This window comes from Ranitomeya imitator, chromosome 1, assembly GCF_032444005.1.
Source record: "Ranitomeya imitator isolate aRanImi1 chromosome 1, aRanImi1.pri, whole genome shotgun sequence".
NCBI lineage: Eukaryota > Metazoa > Chordata > Amphibia > Anura > Dendrobatidae > Ranitomeya > Ranitomeya imitator.
In genome coordinates this window covers 55,132,934-55,156,023 of record NC_091282.1, presented here as the reverse complement: position 1 = coordinate 55,156,023, position 23,090 = coordinate 55,132,934, and the positions used below count along the sequence as shown (strand labels likewise).

General features: G+C 45.8%; 1 protein-coding gene across 2 annotated transcripts in view; it reads left to right on the top strand.

Annotated features, from left to right (window-relative positions):
- Positions 1 to 23,090, top strand: part of MYO5B (myosin VB) — a 266,922-nt gene that overhangs the window by 94,442 nt on the left and 149,390 nt on the right. For both annotated transcript variants that reach the window (XM_069746786.1, XM_069746792.1), the window contains exons 2-4: positions 6,982 to 7,092; positions 17,945 to 18,110; positions 19,622 to 19,766. In XM_069746786.1, the coding sequence (XP_069602887.1) occupies positions 6,982 to 7,092; positions 17,945 to 18,110; positions 19,622 to 19,766 (422 nt within the window). The remainder of the gene's footprint in view (positions 1 to 6,981; positions 7,093 to 17,944; positions 18,111 to 19,621; positions 19,767 to 23,090) is intronic.

Genomic DNA, 23,090 nt, shown 5'->3' with positions numbered 1-23,090 from the left:
GGTTCCAGGGATCAGACCCCCAGCAATCAATTAATAATCGCCTACAACCCTTATAAATATTCTAATAAGATTTTTTTGCTGCTGTCTTTTATTATTTCCGCATCTGCACTGCCTAGTGCCCTAGAGAAGAAGCTGAGCAGGGCAATTGCTGCTTTGTTGCACTGTGTATTAATTCTATTTTGTCCATTTAATGTACTTTTACCCCTTCCCGACCCATGACGCCACGTAGGCGTCATGAAAGTCGGTGCCATTCCGACCCATGACGCCTATGTGGCGTCATGGAAAGATCGCGTCCCTGCAGGCCGGGTGAAAGGGTTAACTCCCATTTCACCCGATCTGCAGGGACAGGGGGAGTGGTAGTTTAGCCCAGGGGGGTGGCTTCACCCCCTCGTGGCTACGATCGCTCTGATTGGCTGTTGAAAGTGAAACTGCCAATCAGAGCGATTTGTAATATTTCACCTATTATAACGGGTGAAATATTACAATCTAGCCATGGCCGATGCTGAAATATCATCGGCCATGGCTGGAAATACTAATGTGCCCCCACCCCACCCCACCGATCGCCCCCCCAGCCCCCCGATCTGGCCGGTACACTGCTCCGGCTCCCCTCCGTCCAGTGCTCCGCTCCCCCCCGTGCTCTTGTCCGCTCCCCCCCTGCTCCAATCACCCCCCCGTGCTCCGATCACCCCCCCTGCACTCCGATCCACCCCCCTCCCGGTGCTCCGTTCCACCCCCCGGTGCTCCGTTCCAGCCCCCCCGTGCTCCGTTCCACGCCCCCCGTTCTCCGTTCCACCCCTCCCGCACTCCGATTCCCCACCCCCGTGCTCCGATCCCCCCCCCCCGTGGTCCCCCCCACCCCATCATACTTACCGATCCAGCCGGGGTCCCGTCCGTCTTCTCCCTGGGCGCCGCCATCTTCCAAAATGGCGGGCGCATGCGCAGTGCGCCCGCCGAATCTGCCGGCCGGCAGATTCGTTCCAAAGTGCATTTTGATCACTGAGATAGATTATATCTCAGTGATCAAAATAAAAAAAATAATAAATGACCCCCCCCTTTGTCACCCCCATAGATAGGGACAATAAAAAAATAAAGAAATTTTTTTTTTTTCCACTAATGTTAGAATAGGGTTAGGGTTAGGGGTAGGGTTAGGGGTAGGGGTAGGGTTAGGGCTAGGGTTAGGGTTTCGGTATGTGCACACGTATTCTGTTCCTCTGCGGATTTTTCCGCTGCGGATTTGATAAATCCGCAGTGCTAAACCGCTGCGGATTTATGGCGGATTTACCGCGTTTTTTTCTGCGCATTTCACTGCGGTTTTACAACTGCGATTTTCTATTGGAGCAGTTGTAAAACCGCTGCGGAATCCGCACAAAGAAGTGACATGCTGCGGAATGTAAACCGCTGCGTTTCCGTGCAGTTTTTCCGCAGCATGTGTACAGCGATTTTTGTTTCCCGTAGGTTTACATTGAACTGTAAACTCATGGGAAACTGCTGCGGATCCGCAGCGTTTTCCGCAGCGTGTGCACATACCTTTAGAATTAGGCCATGTGCACACGGTGCGGATTTGGCTGCGGATCCGCAGCAGTGTTCCATCAGGTTTACAGTACCATGTAAACATATGAAAAACCAAATCCGCTGTGCCCATGGTGCGGAAAATACCGCGCGGAAACGCTGCGTTGTATTTTCCGCAGCATGTCAATTCTTTGTGCGGATTCCGCAGCGTTTTACACCTGTTCCTCAATAGGAATCCGCAGGTGAAATCCGCACAAAAAACACTGGAAATCCGTGGAAAATCCGCAGGTAAAACGCAGTGCCTTTTACGCGTGGATTTTTCAAAAATGGTGCGGAAATATCTCACACGAATCCGCAACGTGGGCACATAGCCTTAGGGTTAGGGTTGGAATTAGGGTTGTGGTTAGGGTTAGGGGTGTGTTGGGGTTAGGGTTGTGGTTAGGGGTGTGTTGCGGTTAGGGTTGTGATTAGGGTTATGGCTACAGTTGGGATTAGAGTTAGGGGTGTGTTGGGGTTTGTGTTGGAGGTAGAATTGAGGGGTTACCACTGTTTAGGCACATCAGGGGTCTCCAAACGCAACATGGCGCCACCATTGATTCCAGCCAATCTCGTATTCAAAAAGTCAAATGGTGCTCCCTCACTTCTGAGCCCTGACGTGTGCCCAAACAGTGGTTTACCCCCACATATGGGGTACCAGCATACTCAGGACAAACTGCGCAACAATTACTGGGGTCCAATTTCTCCTGTTACCCTTGTGAATCTAAAAAAATGCTTGCTAAAACATAATTTTTGAGGAAAGAAAAATGATTTTTTATTTTCACGGCTCTGCGTTGTAAACGTCTGTGAAGCACTTGGGGGTTCAAAGTGCTCACCACACATCTAGATAAGTTCCTTGGGGGGTCTAGTTTCTAAAATGGGGTCACTTGTGGGGGTTTCTACTGTTCAGGCACACCAGGGGCTCTGCAAACGCAACGTGACACCCGCAGACCTTTCCATCAAAGTCTGCATTCAAAAGTCACTACTTCCCTTCTGAGCCCCGACGTGTGCCCAAACAGTGGTTTACCCCCACTCATGGGGTATCAGCGTACTCAGGAGAAACTGGACAACAACTTTTGGGGTCCAATTTCTCCTGTAACCCTTGGGAAAATAAAAAATTCTGGGCTAAATAATTATTTTTGAGGAAAGAAAACGTATTTATTATTTTCACGGCTCTGCATTATAAACTTCTATGAAGCACTTGGGGGTTCAAAGTGCTCACCACACATCTAGATAAGTTCCTTTCGGGGTCTAGTTTCCAAAATGGGGTCACTTGTGGGGGGTTTCTACTGTTTAGGCACATCAGGGGCTCTGCAAACGCAACGTGACGCCCTCAGAGCATTCCATCAAAGTCTGCATTTCAAAACGTCACTACTTCAATTCCAAGCCCCGGCATGTGCCCAAACAGTAGTTTACCCCCACATATGGGGTATCACCGTACTCAGGAGAAACTGGACAACAAATATTGCGGTCAAATTTCTCCTGTTACCCTTGGGAAAATAAAAAATTCTGGGCTAAATAATTATTTTTGAGGAAAGAAAACGTATTTATTATTTTCACGGCTCTGCATTATAAACTTCTATGAAGCGCTTGGGGGTTCAAAGTGCTCACCACACATCTAGATAAGTTCCTTTCGGGGTCTAGTTTCCAAAATGGGGTCACTTGTGGGGGGTTTCTACTGTTAAGCCACATCAGGGGCTCTGCAAACGCAACGTGACGCCCACAGAGCATTCCATCAAAGTCTGCATTTCAAAACGTCACTACTTCACTTCCGAGCCTCGGCATGTGCCCAAACAGTGATTTACCCCCACATATGGGGTATCAGCGTACTCAGGAGAAACTGGACAACAACTTTTGGGGTCCAATTTCTTCTGTAACCTTTGGGAAAATAAAAAATTCTGGGCTAAATAATTATTTTTGAGGAAAGAAAACGTATTTATTATTTTCACGGCTCTGCATTATAAACTTCTATGAAGCACTTGGGGGTTCAAAGTGCTCACCACACATCTAGATAAGTTCCTTTGGGGGTCTAGTTTCCAAAATGGGGTCACTTGTGGGGGGTTTCTACTGTTAAGCCACATCAGGGGCTCTGCAAACGCAACGTGACGCCCACAGAGCATTCCATCAAAGTCTGCATTTCAAAACGTCACTACTTCACTTCCGAGCCCCGGCATGTGCCCAAACAGTGATTTACCCCCACATATGGGGTATCAGCGTACTCAGGAGAAACTGGACAACAACTTTTGGGGTCAAATTTCTCCTGTTACCCTTGGGAAAATAAAAAATTGCAGGCTAAAAGATCATTTTTGAGAAAATATTTTTTTTTTTTTATTTTCATGGCTCTGCGTTATAAACTTCTGTGAAGCACTTGGGGGTTCAAAGTCCTCACCACACATCTAGATAAGTTCCTTTCGGGGTCTAGTTTCCAAAATGGGGTCACTTGTGGGGGGTTTCTACTGTTTAGGCACATCAGGGGCTCTGCAAATGCAACGTGACGCCCGCAGAGCATTCCATCAAAGTCTGCATTTCAAAACGTCACTACTTCAATTCCAAGCCCCGGCATGTGCCCAAACAGTAGTTTACCCCCACATATGGGGTATCACCGTACTCAGGAGAAACTGGACAACAAATATTGCGGTCAAATTTCTCCTGTTACCCTTGGGAAAATAAAAAATTCTGGGCTAAATAATTATTTTTGAGGAAAGAAAACGTATTTATTATTTTCACGGCTCTGCATTATAAACTTCTATGAAGCGCTTGGGGGTTCAAAGTGCTCACCACACATCTAGATAAGTTCCTTTCGGGGTCTAGTTTCCAAAATGGGGTCACTTGTGGGGGGTTTCTACTGTTAAGCCACATCAGGGGCTCTGCAAACGCAACGTGACGCCCACAGAGCATTCCATCAAAGTCTGCATTTCAAAACGTCACTACTTCACTTCCGAGCCTCGGCATGTGCCCAAACAGTGATTTACCCCCACATATGGGGTATCAGCGTACTCAGGAGAAACTGGACAACAACTTTTGGGGTCCAATTTCTTCTGTAACCTTTGGGAAAATAAAAAATTCTGGGCTAAATAATTATTTTTGAGGAAAGAAAACGTATTTATTATTTTCACGGCTCTGCATTATAAACTTCTATGAAGCACTTGGGGGTTCAAAGTGCTCACCACACATCTAGATAAGTTCCTTTGGGGGTCTAGTTTCCAAAATGGGGTCACTTGTGGGGGGTTTCTACTGTTAAGCCACATCAGGGGCTCTGCAAACGCAACGTGACGCCCACAGAGCATTCCATCAAAGTCTGCATTTCAAAACGTCACTACTTCACTTCCGAGCCCCGGCATGTGCCCAGACAGTGATTTACCCCCACATATGGGGTATCAGCGTACTCAGGAGAAACTGGACAACAACTTTTGGGGTCAAATTTCTCCTGTTACCCTTGGGAAAATAAAAAATTGCAGGCTAAAAGATCATTTTTGAGAAAATATTTTTTTTTTTTTATTTTCATGGCTCTGCGTTATAAACTTCTGTGAAGCACTTGGGGGTTCAAAGTCCTCACCACACATCTAGATTAGTTCCTTTGGGGGTCTAGTTTCCAAAATGGTGTCATTTCTGGGGGATCTCCAATGTTTAAGCACACAGGGGCTCTCCAAACGTGACATGGTGTCCGCTAATGATTGGAGCTAATTTTCCATTTAAAAAGCCAAATGGCGTGCCATCCCTTCCGAGCCCTGCTGTGCGCCCAAACAGTGGTTTACCCCCACATATGGGGTATCAGCGTACTCAGGACAAACTGTACAACAATATTTGGGGTCCAATTTCTCCCATTATCCTTGGCAAAATAGGAAATTCCAGGCTAAAAAATCATTTTTGAGGAAAGAAAAATTATTTTCTATTTTCATGGCTCTGCGTTATAAACTTCTGTGAAGCACCTGGGGGTTTAAAGTGCTCAATATGCATCTAGATAAGTTCCTTGGGGGGTCTAGTTTCCAAAATGGGGTCACTTGTGGGGGAGCTCCAATGTTTAGGCACACAGGGGCTCTCCAAACACGACATGGTGTCCGCTAACAATTGGAGCTAATTTTCCATTCAAAAAGTCAAATGGCGCGCCTTCCCTTCCGAGCCCTGCTGTGTGCCCAAACAGTGGTTTACCCCCACATATGAGGTATTGGTGTACTCAGGAGAAATTGCCCAACACATTTTAGGATCCATTTTATCCTGTTGCCCATGTGAAAATGAAAAAATTGAGGCTAAAAGAATTTTTTTGTGAAAAAAAAGTACTTTTTCATTTTTACGGATCAATTTGTGAAGCACCTGGGGGTTCAAAGTGCTCACTATGCATCTAGATAAGTTCCTTGGGGCGTCTAGTTTCCAAAATGGGGTCACTTGTGGGGGAGCTCCAATTTTTAGGCACACGGGGGCTCTCCAAACGTGACATGGTGTCCGCTAAAGAGTGGAGCCAATTTTTGATTCAAAAAGTCAAATGGCGCTCCTTCCCTTCCAAGCCCTGCCGTGCGCCCAAACAGTGGTTTACCCCCACATATGAGGTATCAGCGTACTCAGGACAAATTGGACAACAACTTTCGTGGTTCAGTTTCTCCTTTTACCATTGGGAAAATAAAAAAATTGTTGCTAAAAGATAATTTTTGTGACTAAAAAGTTAAATGTTCATTTTTTCCTTCCATGTTGCTTCTGCTGCTGTGAAGTACCTGAAGGGTTAATAAACTTCTTGAATGTGGTTTTGAGTACCTTGAGGGGTGCAGTTTTAAGAATGGTGTCACTTTTGGGTATTTTCAGCCATATAGACCCCTCAAACTGACTTCAAATGTGAGGTGGTCCCTAAAAAAAATGGTTTTGTAAATTTCGTTGTAAAAATGACAAATCGCTGGTCAAATTTTAACCCTTATAACTTCCTAACAAAAAAAAAATTTTGTTTCCAAAATTGTGCTGATGTAAAGTAAACATGTGGGAAATGTTATTTATTAACTATTTTGTGTCACATATCTCTCTGGTTTAACAGAATAAAAATTCAAAATGTGAAAATTGCGAAATTTTCAAAATTTTCGCCAAATTTCCGTTTTTATCACAAATAAACGCAGAATTTATTGACCTAAATTTACCACTAACATGAAGCCCAATATGTCACGAAAAAACAATCTCAGAACCGCTAGGATACGTTGAAGCGTTCCTGAGTTATTACCTCATAAAGGGACACTGGTCAGAATTGCAAAAAACGGCAAGGTCTTTAAGGTCAAAATAGGCTGGGTCATGAAGGGGTTAAATATATATTTTGGGTAATAAAGTAAATAGACATGGTGGCTGAGATTTTTTTTTAATGTATGTATGGACTTTTGCAGTCTTTAATTATTGCTTGCATAAATATAATAATTGCTTCGGTATCTAAATCTTGTTTCTTTTTTTTTTTTCTTTTTTTTGTAGTACACCCGGGTGTGGATCCCTGATCAGGAGGACGTTTGGAGATCGGCGGAAATCATTAAGGATTATAAAGAGGGAGATAAAGTCCTGCAGCTGAAACTTGAAGATGAATCTGTGAGTAGATTATCGGCCATTACTATTGCGGTCCTTCGATATCTTACACCCGTCATCACCACAAATCTGGAGGCTACAATTGTCCACAATGTCTTGTGCTGAAGATTAAGGCTATGTTCACATGTTGCGTTTTTGCAGCGCTTTTTTCAATGCGTTTTTTAATGTAAATTTTACCAGCTTTTCACAGTGCCAGCAAAGTCTGAGATTTTAGAAATCTCATGCACACACACATTTTTTTCCTGACTTTTTTATCAGAGATGGGTTTTTGCAAAATGCATGTCACTTCTTTTCAACTTTTTTAGTGTTTTTCACCCATTGAAATCAATGAATAAGTGCGTAAAAACGCAGGTATCAGGTTTTACTGCGTTTTTGGTGCAAAAACCTGATGAAGCTGAATCAGATTATTTTTTTTTTTATTGTGGTGCAGCGGTGTCCACACTGTGCAGTGATGAGGCAGTGACCCAGGAAAAGTTCAAAGTAAAGTCTCGTTTAATGATCACAAACTGAAGGTAAATCGGATACTCCGGCTCGCAGCCGGGAAAAAAAAGACAGTCCGTGACCGGTTGCCGTGGGTGACTGCACCGCCGTGTACGCTGAGGGTGCCAGGCCTTTTGGCTCCGCTTGACCCTGTGTTGCCTCACACAGGTAGCGCTCTGCAGAGCCTTCTGCTCTGCCTGCTTGCAAGACCAAAACGGACACACCCAACCCTCTGCTGCAGGGGAATTTACAAAAGAACCTGTGGCCGTCAGCAACATGGAAAACCCGGGACGGGGAGGAAACAGACTCCACCACTACCATCCTGTAGTCCGTTTCAAAAATAAAAACCAACAGCAGCTTTTCTTAAATCTGCCTTGGACAAATAGCTTGCCAAAGATCAACACTTACTTGAGTCCAGTGGTGGCTGCTTTACATCACTCCATCTGACGCTCAGCATTGTGCTTGGTGATGTAAGGCTGCATGCAGCTGCTCAGCCATGAAGTTCCCAGAGGCTGAGTTGCTGCTGCTTCTTCCACTTCTCAATAATATCACTCACAAGTGATGGGGAAAGATTCAGGAGTAAGAAATGTCATGAACGGACTTGTTACCCTGGTGGCTACTATTACAGGAGGGCAGAGGTTATACACTGGAGCCCGGATGTTATACACTGCGGGCCCGGATGTTACACACTGGGGGCCTGGGTGTTATACACTGGAGGCCTGGGTGTTATACACTGGGGGCCTGGAAGTTATAACCTTTGGGCAGGGGGTTGACTGTTATACACCTGGGGGAAGGACCGGAGATTATACAGCTGGGGGAAGGACCGGAGATTATACACCTGGGGGAAGGGCCGGAGGTTATACACCTGGGGGAAGTGTTATGACCTGGTGGTCAGGACAATAATGGACCTGGTGGTTAAGAGCACACGGAATGACCTGATAGTTACTGATAATAAGGACGAGCTCTGGGACGTGGGAACTCTGCTGACCGCAATCCCTAAACCTATCAAACACACTAGAAATAGCCGCGGATTGCGCCTAACGCTCCCTATGCAACTCGGCACAGCCTAAGAAACTAGCTAGCCCTGAAGATAGAAAAATAAAGCGTACCTTGCCTCAGAGAAATTCCCCAAAGGAAAAGGCAGCCCCCCACATATAATGCGGTCAGCACAAAAACCTACAAAAAGACCACGCAGAGGGCGCAAAAAGACGCTCCCTCTGCGTCCCAGAGCTTCCAGCAAGCAAGACAACAAATTAAATAGCAAGCTGGACAGAAAAATAGAAAACCTAAGAAATACAAGCTGGAACTTAGCTTCTGATGGGAAGACAGGTCACAAGAACGATCCAGGAGTGAACTAGACCAATACTGAAACATTGACAGGTGGCATAGAGCAAAGATCTAAGTGGAGTTAAATAGAGCAGCAGCTAACGAATTAACCTAGTCACCTGTGAAACTCAGAAACACTTACCAGAGGAAGTCCATGGACAGAACCAGCCGAAGTACCATTCATGACCACAGGAGGGAGCCCGACAACAGAATTCACAACAGTACCCCCCCCCCCCCCCTTGAGGAGGGGTCACCGAACCCTCACCATAGCCCCCAGGCCGACCAGGATGAGCCAAATGAAAGGCACGAACCAGATCGGCAGCATGAACATCCGAGGCAAAAACCCAGGAATTATCTTCCTGACCATAACCCTTCCACTTGACCAGGTACTGGAGTTTCCGTCTCGAAACACGAGAATCCAAAATCTTCTCCACCACATACTCCAACTCCCCCTCAACTAACACCGGGGCAGGAGGATCAATGGATGGAACCACAGGCGCCACGTATCTCCGCAATAACGACCTATGGAACACATTATGGATGGCAAAAGAAGCAGGAAGGGCCAAACGAAATGACACAGGATTAATAACCTCAGAAATCTTATACGGACCAATGAAACGAGGCTTAAATTTAGGAGAGGAAACCTTCATAGGAACATAACGAGACGACAACCAAACTAAATCCCCAACACGAAGTCGGGGACCCACACAGCGCCGGCGGTTAGCGAAACGTTGAGCCTTCTCCTGGGACAATGTCAAATTGTCCACCACATGAGTCCAAATCTGCTGCAACCTATCCACCACAGAATCTACACCAGGACAGTCTGAAGACTCAACCTGCCCTGAAGAGAAACGAGGATGGAAACCAGAATTGCAGAAAAACGGCGAAACCAAAGTAGCCGAGCTGGCCCGATTATTAAGGGCGAACTCAGCCAATGGCAAAAAGGACACCCAATCATCCTGATCAGTAGAAACAAAGCATCTCAGATATGTTTCCAAAGTTTGATTAGTTCGTTCGGTTTGGCCATTTGTCTGAGGATGGAAAGCCGAGGAAAAAGACAAATCAATGCCCATCCTAGCACAAAAGGATCGCCAAAACCTTGAAACAAACTGGGAACCTCTGTCAGAAACGATGTTCTCCGGGATACCATGTAAACGAACCACATGCTGGAAAAATAATGGCACCAAATCAGAGGAGGAAGGCAATTTAGACATAGGTACCAAATGGACCATCTTAGAAAAGCGATCACAAACCACCCAAATGACCGTCATCTTTTGAGAGACGGGGAGATCCGAAATAAAATCCATAGAAATATGCGTCCAGGGCCTCTTCGGGACCGGCAAGGGCAAAAGCAACCCACTGGCACGAGAACAGCAGGGCTTAGCCCGAGCACAAGTCCCACAGGACTGCACAAAAGTACGCACATCCCGTGACAAAGACGGCCACCAGAAGGATCTAGCCACCAAATCTCTGGTACCAAAGATTCCAGGATGACCAGCCAACGCTGAACAATGAATCTCAGAGATAACTCTACTAGTCCATCTATCAGGGACAAACAGTTTCTCCGCTGGGCAACGGTCAGGTTTATCAGCCTGAAATTTTTGCAGCACCCGCCGCAAATCAGGGGAGATGGCAGACAAAATGACCCCATCTTTGAGAATACCCGCCGGCTCAGGAACACCCGGAGAGTCAGGCACAAAACTCCTTGACAGGGCATCAGCCTTCACATTCTTAGAGCCCGGAAAGTACGAAACCACAAAATCAAAATGGGAGAAAAATAACGACCATCGAGCCTGTCTCGGATTCAACCGTTTGGCAGACTCAAGATAACTCAAATTCTTGTGATCTGTCAAGACCACCACGCGATGCTTGGCTCCTTCCAGCCAATGACGCCACTCCTCGAATGCCCACTTCATGGCCAACAATTCACGATTACCAACATCATAGTTACGCTCAGCAGGCGAAAATTTTCTAGAAAAGAAAGCACATGGCTTCATCACCGAGCCATCAGAACTTCTTTGCGACAAAACAGCCCCTGCTCCAATCTCAGAAGCATCAACCTCAACCTGAAACGGAAGCGAAACATCTGGCTGGCACAACACAGGGGCAGAAGAAAAATGACGCTTCAACTCCTGAAAAGCCTCTACAGCCGCAGAAGACCAACTGACCACATCAGCACCCTTCTTGGTCAAATCAGTCAACGGTTTAGCAACAGTAGAAAAATTAGCGATGAAGCGCCGATAAAAATTAGCAAAGCCCAGGAACTTTTGCAGGCTCTTCACAGATGTCGGCTGAGTCCAATCGTAAATGGCCTGGACTTTAACAGGGTCCATCTCGATAGTAGAAGGGGAAAAAATGAACCCCAAAAATGAAACCTTCTGAACTCCAAAGAGACACTTTGACCCCTTCACAAACAAGGAATTCGCACGAAGGACCTGGAACACCATTCTGACCTGCTTCACATGAGACTCCCAATCATCCGAAAAGACCAAAATATCATCCAAATACACAATCAGGAATTTATCCAGGTACTCTCGGAAGATGTCATGCATAAAGGACTGAAATACTGATGGAGCATTGGAAAACCCGAATGGCATAACCAGGTACTCAAAATGGCCCTCTGGCGTATTAAATGCAGTTTTCCATTCATCGCCTTGTTTAATACGCACAAGATTATACGCCCCTCGAAGATCTATCTTGGTGAACCAACTAGCCCCCTTAATCCGAGCAAACAAATCAGACAGCAGCGGCAAAGGATACTGAAATTTGACTGTAACTTTATTAAGAAGGCGGTAATCAATACAAGGTCTCAAAGAACCATCCTTCTTGGCCACAAAAAAGAACCCTGCTCCTAACTGTAATGACGATGGGCGAATATGGCCTTTCTCCAAGGATTCCTTTATATAACTCCGCATAGCGGCGTGTTCTGGCACAGATAAATTGAACAATCGGCCCTTAGGAAACTTTCTACCAGGAATCAAATTAATTGCACAATCGCAATCCCTATGAGGAGGTAGGGCACTGGCTTTGGGCTCATCAAATACATCCCGATAATCCGACAAAAACTCTGGAACTTCAGAAGGAGTGGAAGACGAAATAGACAAAAATGGAATATCACTATGTACCCCCTGGCAACCTCAGCTGGACACAGACATAGATTTCCAGTCCAATACTGGATTATGAACCTGTAGCCATGGCAACCCCAAAATGACCACATCATGCAGATTATGCAACACCAGAAAGCGGATATCCTCCTGATGTGCAGGAGCCATGCACATGGTCAATTGGGTCCAGTACTGAGGCTTATTCTTGGCCAAAGGCGTAGCATCAATTCCTCTCAATGGAATAGGATACTGCAAGGGCTCCAAGAAAAAACCACAGCGCCTAGCATACTCCAAGTCCATCAAATTCAGGGCAGCGCCTGAATCCACAAATGCCATAACAGAATAGGATGACAAAGAGCAAATCAGAGTAGCAGACAATAGAAATTTAGACTGTACCGTACCAATGGTGGCAGACCTAGCAAACTGCTTAGTGCACTTAGGACAATCGGAGATAGCATGAGTGGAATCACCACAGTAAAAACATAGCCCATTCCGACGTCTGTGTTCTTGCCGTTCAGCTCTGGTCAAAGTCCTATCACATTGCCTAGGCTCAGGCCCATGCTCAGATAGTACCACCAAATGGTGCACAGCTTTACGCTCACGCAAGCGTCGATCGATCTGAATGGCCAAAGACATAGACTCATTCAGACCAGCAGGCATGGGAAACCCCACCATGACATCCTTAAGGGCTTCAGAGAGACCCCTTCTGAAGATTGCTGCCAGGGCACATTCATTCCACTGAGTGAGCACAGACCACTTTCTAAACTTCTGACAATATATCTCCGCTTCATCCTGACCCTGACACAGACCCAGCAAGATTTTCTCTGCCTGATCCACTGAATTAGGTTCGTCATAAAGCAATCCAAGCGCCAGGAAAAACGCATCAACATCACGCAATGCCGGATCTCCTGGCGCAAGGGAAAATGCCCAGTCTTGAGGGTCACCACGTAACAAAGAAATAATGATCTTTACTTGTTGAACAGGGTCACCTGAGGAGCGAGGTTTCAAGGCAAGAAACAATTTACAATTATTTTTGAAATTCAAGAACTTAGATCTATCACCAAAAAACAAATCAGGAATTGGAATCCTAGGTTCTGACATCGGATTCTGAACCACAAAATCTTGAATGTTTTGTATCCTTGTAGTGAGATTATCCATCCAAGAGGACAGACCTTGAATGTCCATGTTTACACCAGTGTCCTGAACCACCCAGAGGTAAAGGGGAAAATAGAGACAAAACACACTGCAAAGAAAAAAAAAATGGTCTCAGAACTTCTCTTATCCCTCTATTGAGATGCATTAGTACTTTGGGCCACCTGTACTGTTATGACCTGGTGGTCAGGACAATAATGGACCTGGTGGTTAAGAGCACACGGAATGACCTGATAGTTACTGATAATAAGGACGAGCTCTGGGACGTGGGAACTCTGCTGACCGCAATCCCTAAACCTATCAAACACACTAGAAATAGCCGTGGATTGCGCCTAACGCTCCCTATGCAACTCGGCACAGCCTAAGAAACTAGCTAGCCCTGAAGATAGAAAAATAAAGCCTACCTTGCCTCAGAGAAATTCCCCAAAGGAAAAGGCAGCCCCCCACATATAATGACTGTGAGTAAAGATGAAAATACAAACACAGAGATGAAATAGATTTAGCAAAGTGAGGCCCGACTTACTGAACAGACCGAGGATAGGAAAGGTTACTTTGCGGTCAGAACAAAAACCTACAAAAAGACCACGCAGAGGGCGCAAAAAGACCCTCCGCACCGACTCACGGTGCGGAGGCGCTCCCTCTGCGTCCCAGAGCTTCCAGCAAGCAAGACAACAAATTAAATAGCAAGCTGGACAGAAAAATAGAAAACCAAAGAAATACAAGCTGGAACTTAGCTTCTGATGGGAAGACAGGTCACAAGAACGATCCAGGAGTGAACTAGACCAATACTGGAACATTGACAGGTGGCATAGAGCAAAGATCTAAGTGGAGTTAAATAGAGCAGCAGCTAACGAATTAACCTAGTCACCTGTGAAACTCAGAAACACCCACCAGAGGAAGTCCATGGACAGAACCAGCCGAAGTACCATTCATGACCACAGGAGGGAGCCCGACAACAGAATTCACAACAGGGAAGAGCCGGAGGTTATACACCTGGGGGAAGAGCCAGAGGTTATTCACCTGGGGGAAGGGCCAGAGATTATACACCTGGGGGAAAGGCCGGAAGTTATACACCTGGGGGAAGGACCGGAGGTTATACACCTGGGAGAAGGGTCGGAGGTTATACACCTGGGAGAAGGGCCGGAGGTTATACACCTAGGGGAAGGGCCGGAGGTTATACACCTGGGAGAAGGGCCGGAGGTTATACACCTAGGGGAAGGGCTGGAGGTTATACACCTGGGGGAAGGGCCGGAGGTTATACATCTGGGGGAAGGGCCGGAGGTTATACATCTGGGGGAAGGGCCGGAGGTTATACACCTGGGGGAAGGGCCAGAGGTTATACACCTGAAGGAAGGGCCGCAGGTTATACACCTGGGAGAAGAGCCGGAGGTTATACACCTGGGAGAAGGGCCGGAGGTTATACACCTGGGGGAAGGGACGGAGGTTATACATCTGAGAGAAGGGCCGTAGGTTATACACCTGGGGGAAGGGCCGGAGGTTATACTCCTGGGGGAAGGGCCGGAGGTTATACTCCTGGGAGAAGGGTCGGAGGTTATACACCTGGGAGAAGGGCCGGAGGTTATACACCTGGGGGAAGGGTCGGAGGTTATACACCTGGGGGAAGGGCCGGAGTTTATACACCTGAGAGAAGGGCCGGAGGTTATACACCTGGGGGAAGGGCCGGAGGAAAGACAGGTCACAAGAACGATCCAGGAGTGAACTAGACCAATACTGGAACATTGACAGGTGGCATAGAGCAAAGATCTAAGTGGAGTTAAATAGAGCAGCAGCTAACAAATTAACCTAGTCACCTGTGAAACTCAGAAACACCCACCAGAGGAAGTCCATGGACAGAACCAGCCGAAGTAGCATTCATGACCACAGGAGGGAGCCCGACAACAGAATTCACAACAGGGAAGAGCCGGAGGTTATACACCTGGGGGAAGAGCCGGAGGTTATACACTTGGGGGAAGGGCCAGAGATTATACACCTGGGGGAAGGGCCGGAAGTTATACACCTGGGGGAAGGACCGGAGGTTATACACCTGGGAGAAGGGTCGGAGGTTATACACCTGGGAGAAGGGCCGGAGGTTATACACCTAGGGGAAGGGCCGGAGGTTATACACCTGGGAGAAGGGCCGGAGGTTATACACCTGGGAGAAGGGCCGGAGGTTATACACCTGGGAGAAGGGCTGGAGGTTATACACCTGGGGGAAGGGCCGGAGGTTATACACCTGGGAGAAGGGCCGGAGGTTATACTCCTGGGGGAAGGGTCGGAGGTTATACACCTGGGGGAAGGGCCGGAGGTTATACACCTGGGAGAAGGGCTGGAGGTTATACACCTGAGGGAAGGGCCGGAGGTTATACACCTGGGGGAAGGGCCGGAGGTTATACACCTGGGGGAAGGGCCGGAGGTTATACTCCTGGGGGAAGGGTCGGAGGTTATACACCTGGGAGAAGGGCCGGAGGTTATACACCTGGGGGAAGGGTCGGAGGTTATACACCTGGGGGAAGGGCCGGAGTTTATACACCTGGAGGAAGGGCCGGAGGTTATACACCTGGGAGAAGGGCCGGAGGTTATACACCTGGGGGAAGGGCCGGAGGTTATACATCTGGGAGAAGGGCCGGAGGTTATACACCTGGGAGAAGGGCCGGGGGTTATAAACCTGGGGGAAGGGTCGGAGGTTATACACCTGGGGGAAGGGTCGGAGGTTATACACCTGGGGGAAGGGCCGGAGTTTATACACCTGAGAGAAGGGCCGGAGGTTATACACCTGGGGAAGGGCCGGAGGTTATACACCTGGGGGAAGGGCCGGAGGTTATACACCTGGGGGAAGGGCCGGAGGTTATACTCCTGGGAGAAGGGTCGGAGGTTATACACCTGGGAGAAGGGCCGGAGGTTATACACCTGGGGGAAGGGTCGGAGGTTATACACCTGGGGGAAGGGCTGGAGTTTATACACCTGAGAGAAGGGCCGGAGGATATACACCTGGGGGAAGGGCCGGAGGTTATACACCTGGGGGAAGGGCCGGAGGTTATACACCTGGGGGAAGGGCCAGAGGTAATACACCTGGGGGAAGGGCCGGATTTATCTGTCGGTGGTTGCAGGGGCTGAACCTCTGTGATGGTAGATTGTGGACGCAGTGAAGTGTTATTCCCCGTTTGCTCCTGGGTGTCCCAGAGTCTGGGTTGTTTCGGTAAGACGCCGTGTGTGTAAGACGCCATTATAAGTGTGTAGGTGACGATGTGGTGATCTACAGTGACTGCGATGTCACCGCTCCTGTGTCCGCTCCGTACCTCATACCTCAGGCTGTCAGGATGTCTCCTCGCCCTTGAGGTGGATTGTATTTTCTTACGATCAGCAGAAGAGCAGCGGACGGCTGTCCGTCGCAGGCCTGGAGTATTGATACATGGCCGGTGTCTCATCTCGTCCTACTCTGCAAATAAACTGCACGGAATAAATACGTGTTCATCCCGGTGGACGGCAAAGGAGCTTTTTATGTCGGCTGTGTGTGATCCTGCTGGGATTGGGAACAGGGAGAATGTTATGGATCCCAAATCCAGAAGACTTCTCTTGGGCGATGTGCACACATCATCTTTTAAACTCAGGCAAATTTAGGCTATGTTCACATGTTGCATTTTTGCTGCTTTTTTTCCCCCTGCCCTCTTGGTGTTTATTGTCTCTTGTGCATGCTGATAAAGTTTAGTGTCCCCTCACCCCCCCAAAAAAAAAAAAAAAAAAACACACACACAAAAAAAAGCAACTTCTTGAAGTTTATGCACCAAAAGTTCAGGAAAGCCTGATACCTGCGTTTTTTGATACGTTTTTGCACTTACTCATTGCTTTCTATGGGTGAAAAAATGCTGCAAAAACACTGAAAGTGGTGACATGCAGTTTTCCAATTTAAAATCGCAATGTGTGAACACAGCCTTACTGAGTTTTTCAAGCAAAAGACTCTTCAGGAAAATCTGGCGTCTACTTTTCCTGAAACATCTACTATGTGGGGTTTTTGGTAGTTTCTTGAGTGTTTTTCTGATGTTCTTGGCCGCCCACAGTTTTTTAAGGGATTTACGTGCCATCTTTTTTTTTTTTTTTGCCGTTTTCCGGTAAAAAACATCTAAGTCTATCATGTGTGATACTGTCTACTAAGCGGTGTATCCAAATATTTGTGATACCTTCTGCTGACCATGTGTGTATCTTACCTTATCATGTGTGGTACTTGTCTGCTGAGCTGTGTATCTAAGCCTGTCATGTGTGGTACTGTCAGTATTAAGTATTCAGGCTAAACAATCTTGTGATTCTGCTGAGCTCGTGTATCTAAGCTTATGATGTGTGATACCATCTGTGATTTAACCGTATCATGTATTAGCCTGTGTATGCTTTCACATTGTGTTCCCCCGGTGGCCCCGTTGGGGTTTACATCCGGACCCCCCGCAAAATGGGATTCGAGTGTTTGTGTCAACAAAGCCACAGACCATGATGGTGCCGACAGAGCGAACGTGTTTATGGCCCGTGGGTGCATACTCCCGGATCCCGTGTTGTGGGGGTATCTGGACATCCGCCCCATCGGGGCCACCGAGTGTGTCCCTTAGGGGAACGTGAAAGCTCCCTAATAAGCCTGTCATGTCGGCTCCTCTCTGCCAACCAGTGTATCCGAGCTTATCATGTGCGATACCGTCTGCCGAGTTTATGTATCTCAGGTAACCTACAGATAGTTTGTGTGTTTTTTTTTTCCTTTTTGCTGTGGTTGACGTGTTTTATGCTCCTAATTTGTGGTGTCCGTCCGCTCCCAGGTTGTGGAGTTCCCCGTGTCTCCCGCCTCGTTACCTCACTTGCGTAATCCGGACATTCTGGTGGGAGAGAATGACCTGACCGCCCTCAGTTACCTCCATGAACCGGCCGTGCTCCATAACCTCAAGGTCCGCTTCTTGGAGTCCAACCACATCTACACATATTGCGGTGAGTCAGCATCACAACCGTGCCGGCCGTCTTCACCTAGGGATCTGCCTTCATCTTGGGTCACTTTTTTTGGGGGGTGGGGGTCACAAATAGCGCTCAGTCAGTTGTCCAATTTTCTCGTACACGGCCATCTGTGGTTTTCACGGAGAGCACTTGTACCTGTGATATTCTATGAGGCCACTCACATGTCCGTGATTTTTCGAGGAGAGGGACCGGTCTGCAGAAAGTCACGGCGATATGGCTCTTGGTTTGCCCTTATGTGATATTTGCAATACTTTTAACCCCTTCCTGACATCCAAGGTGTTTGTGTATGGAACAGGAGCCTAGGCCGCTATACATAGGACAGGGTCCCAATGAAGACCACCATTGGCACCATCTTTGTGCCCTTTTAAAATAAAATAAAAAAAAATAATAAATAGATTTGGTAACGCCTTGTCCTCAAAATTATTGAACCCACAAGTTAAAGATTGTAAAGAGAAAATAAAATCAAAACGCTCGAATTGCTGTTTTTTTTTTTTTTATTATTGCCGCATCTTCTCCCAAGAATCCATTGAAAAGCGATTCAAATTGTCGTATGTAACCCGAAATGGTATCAATGAAAAATACTGACCACCATGCCAAAAACAAGCCAGAAAAATAAAAAGTTTTGGATCTCAAAAAACTTCCTTTTTTTCTTTAGTTATTAAAATATAGAAAAAAAAAGATCTCAACAAGTTTGCTATAGCCATAACCGTACTTTTACTGCAAAATGAATGCTGTAGAAATAAAACCCGAAAAAAAAAACTTTGGGAGAATTGAATATTTTTTTCTTTACACCATTCCATCCAAAATTGTTCCCGTTTTTTTTTAAGTACATTATAATGTAAAATTAATGAGGTCATGCAAAAAAAAGCAAACCCTCGTATGCTGATGGGGAAAAAAATTAAAAAGTTAAGGCTCTTGGGAAAAAATTGCAAAAACATAAATTGGCCGTGGTCGGATGGGGGTTAATAGTGATGTTGCGGGTATATTCAGTTTGCCCATCTTTACCTACTGCTACTCAAAAGGCACCTATAGATGTACAGACCCCTCCCCAGCCACTCTGCTCCCCTCCTCTAACCCTCATGAGAAACTGCAGCTGCATCCCCCTCCTCCCTCCATCTCCCTGCACCATGGAATAGTCTAGTGGTTGAAGAGGCTGCTGCAAGCGGGAAAATGTGGCTCCTCGTTGCTGAAAAAAACACCTTTTACCCTAATAAAATGTATAACAAAATATATATATATATCAGTGATTTATGCAAAAATATTACAGTGCTACGAAGGCAAGTAATAGTCACCATACAGCTGCAGCGATGTTTCCAGTCCCCCATACTTATATGGAGACCTCCTATATAGTCGTAGCTTGATTCACTTCTTCTTTGGCTAGGACGTTAATTGTAAATTCATTTTTTAGGGGTAAATAATTTACATAAGGGGGGGGGGGGGGGTCGTCACTACTGGTTCTTAAATCCTGACTCCTGTTTTCTCCATAGGAATTGTGCTAGTTGCCATAAATCCCTACGAGCAGTTGCCAATCTACGGTGAAGATGTCATTTATGCCTACAGTGGGCAAAACATGGGCGATATGGACCCTCATATATTTGCTGTGGCAGAAGAGGCTTATAAGCAGATGGCCAGGTATGTCTGTATGTATGCAGTTACCGGAAGACCAGAAAAACTGCCCAGTGCGCACAATGGTAGAGAGGATATCTTCAGATTGGATGTCCGTGATAAAAAGTAAAGATCACTGTATAGAGGATATTCTACAACGGTGTGATATATTCTGTGCTCCTATTCCTTATTATTTGTACGTGCTTGCTGTCAGTGAATGAGAACAGTCTTCATCTCAATTTGAGAAATGGATGCAATTATATCCAGTATAGACAATGCTCTGTGAGCTAAACGCATCAGCTGCACAGTTATCTCTGCTAAGTGTGCTACAATCTATCAGTTTGGAGGTTTGTTACAATGTGTCAGTTTAGAATTGAGAGTCCTCAGTGGTTGATACCTTTTAATGGCCAACTGAAAATGTATCCGTTTCTAAAGTTTGCGACAATATATTACTTTGGAAATTTGCCACAATGTATCTGTTTGGATATTTGCAACAATATATTAGTTTGAAAGTTTGCTACAATGTATCCATTTGGAAGTTTGTTACAATGTATCAGTTTGGAAGTTTGTTAGAATGTGTCAGTTTGGAAGGCTTACACAATGTATCCGTTTCTAAAGTTTGTAACAATATATTACTTTGGAAATTTGCCACAATATATCTGTTTGGATGTTTGCGACAATATATTAGTTTGGAAGTTTGTTACAATGTATCAGTTTGGAAGTTTGTTAGAATGTGTCAGTTTGGAAGGCTTACACAATGTATCCGTTTCTAAAGTTTGCAACCATATATTACTTTGGAAATTTGCTACAATGTATCTGTTTGGAAGTTTGCAACAATATATCCATTTGGAAGTTTGCTACACTGTATCCGTTTGGCTGTTTGCGACAATATATTAGTTTGAGAGTTTGCTACAATGTTTCTGTTTGGAAGTTTGCTACAAAGTATCCGTTTGGAAGTTTGCTACAATGTATCCGTTTGGATGTTTGTGACAATATAGTAGTTTGGAAGTTTGCTACAATGTATTCGGTTGGAAGTTTGTTACCATGTATCAGCTTGGAAAGTTTCCACAATGTATCCGTTTAGAAAGTTTACTACAATATATTACTTTGGAAATTTGCCACGTTTCTTTTTGGATGTTTGCGCCAATATATTAGTTTGGAAGTTTGCTACAAAGGATCCGTTTGGAAGTTTGCTGCAATGTATCCGTTTGGAAGCTTGCTACAATGTATCCGTTTGGAGCTCACAGAGCATTGTTTACTCTGGATACCATTGTAGCCACTTCTCAGCTGAGCGCAGGACTAGTTTGGCACAGGGATGCTGTATCTGAATGGAAATGTGTTCTCATTCCCTGACAGCAAACATATCTTGGAAATGGTAAGAAACTGAGACAAAATATATCAGAAGCCTGTAGAACTTTTCCTGTGTACACGGAATAGGTTACAAAGGGGGGTACAGAGATAGCTGATGACTTTCTGATTGCTAGGAATCTGACCATTGCCAGAGACAGCCGAGCGCTATGCTAGTCTTTTTCTGACAGTAACGTTGAAAAAAAAAAAAAATCAGAAAAGCTAAATAACTAATAGCACGATGGTACACATGCTCGGCTATTACTCTCCTCTAACGGATAGTTTCAGGTTCTGGTTTTTGGAATCTGTCGGATCCCATCAGCGAGTGTAAACTTGATAAAATATGAACGACCTAAACTATAAAAGCAGCAGTGTTGGGTATTAGCAACTTTTTCTTTCTTCTTTCTTTTTCAACCTTCTTCTACAGCGAAGGATCCGTCTTGTGTATTATCCGCCTTCCCTTGTTGCGCACACATTCCCCACGCTGACTTTTCCGCCTTTAAGAAGCGGATAATTAAAATCTTTGGCAGCATTCCCAAAAAACAAAAAGAAATGTTTTAATTGCATTTTGGCATTAATATTCAAAGATGTAAAAAGCAAAAAACAGATTTACAACATTGAGTAACTCTAGTTGACGTTCCGCTCAGCATCCTGGATAATAAATGTGCGTGGCTGAAAATAGGAATAAGAGGCAGCAGCTGTCCGGGCGTGACCCTTAAAAATCCGAGATCTTCATTATTTACGGGGGCTTCTGTGTGCGAGTGGTTTATCGGAGCCATTTGCCAGTGACATGTATTGTTACTCTTCTCTGCACTTGTTATCATCCCCGTCCTGCTGCGCTTATATAACCACTATCTGGTCGGGTACATTGGACACGGACTCTCAGGTCGATGGTAATAATTAAATTTTCCCTTCATTTATCATTGAAATGGCATGTGAACTCACAGGGTTTCCAGGGTTAGAAAAATATTTCAGTTTTTTTTTATTCCCCCAAAACAGCTCCACATCTGTCCTGGGATTGTGTCTGTAGTCACTAAAGTGGATGGAGCTGAGCTGCAATACCCTTAATGGCCTGTAGACAGGTGTGGCACTATTTTATAATGAAGGCTGCCAAGTATTTCTAATTCTTTGCAACCACTTTAAATAGAGATTATATTGGAGGTAGAATATAGAATACCAGCCCCCAGCTGTCTCCTTTAGCTTGGCTTGTTGTCAAAAATGGGGCGGACCCCATGCCGTTTTTTAAATTATTTATTTAGATAATTAAAAATATAGCGTTGGGATTCTTCTATTCTTGGTAACCAGCCTTGCTAACACTTGACAGCTGAGAGTTGCAGCCCCCAGCTGTCAGTTTTGCCTGGCTGGTTATTATAAATACAGGGGAACCCATATGTTTTTTCTTCTTAATTATTTATTTAGAGCGCAGGCGCCAGCTGATGAATACTCCCATCAGCCGCAGCCTGCTCTGACTGTTATTAGCAGAAGCAGATGTAGGCTGATGGGAGCAGTAGTCCTATCAGCTTTATGCCAGTGCCCGGAGGTACATTTTTTACCTCTGATCACAGCAGCGGGCTCACGCTGTCATTTGACAGCCTGGGAACTGCTGCTGTCTGACCGGCGGTAATGATTTTACCACCGATCATAAGCAGTGTTTGCCATCCTGTCATGTAAATGACAACGTGGTAAACACTGGATATTCGGGTTCTGGTACCCAAACCCAAACTTTTTTTTTTTTTTAACTGTTCAGCCGAACCGGAACATGCAGGGGTCAACCCATCTCTAATCGTAAGTTCAGAATTTCCATCCCTCTTACTGATGAGTTGGGCACAAGAGGTGGTCAGTTTGTTTTTTTATTCCGGTCACTGCTGGGACACTTTTATTCAGCATTAGTTGGGAGTCTTGGCAGCTGTGTCCTCTGTCCTTGCCTGGAGGCGTTCATTCCCATTGTGATCATAGGTTTTCAGATCTCGCAATCCTTCATTGATCATGTGTGAACTGTGAAGT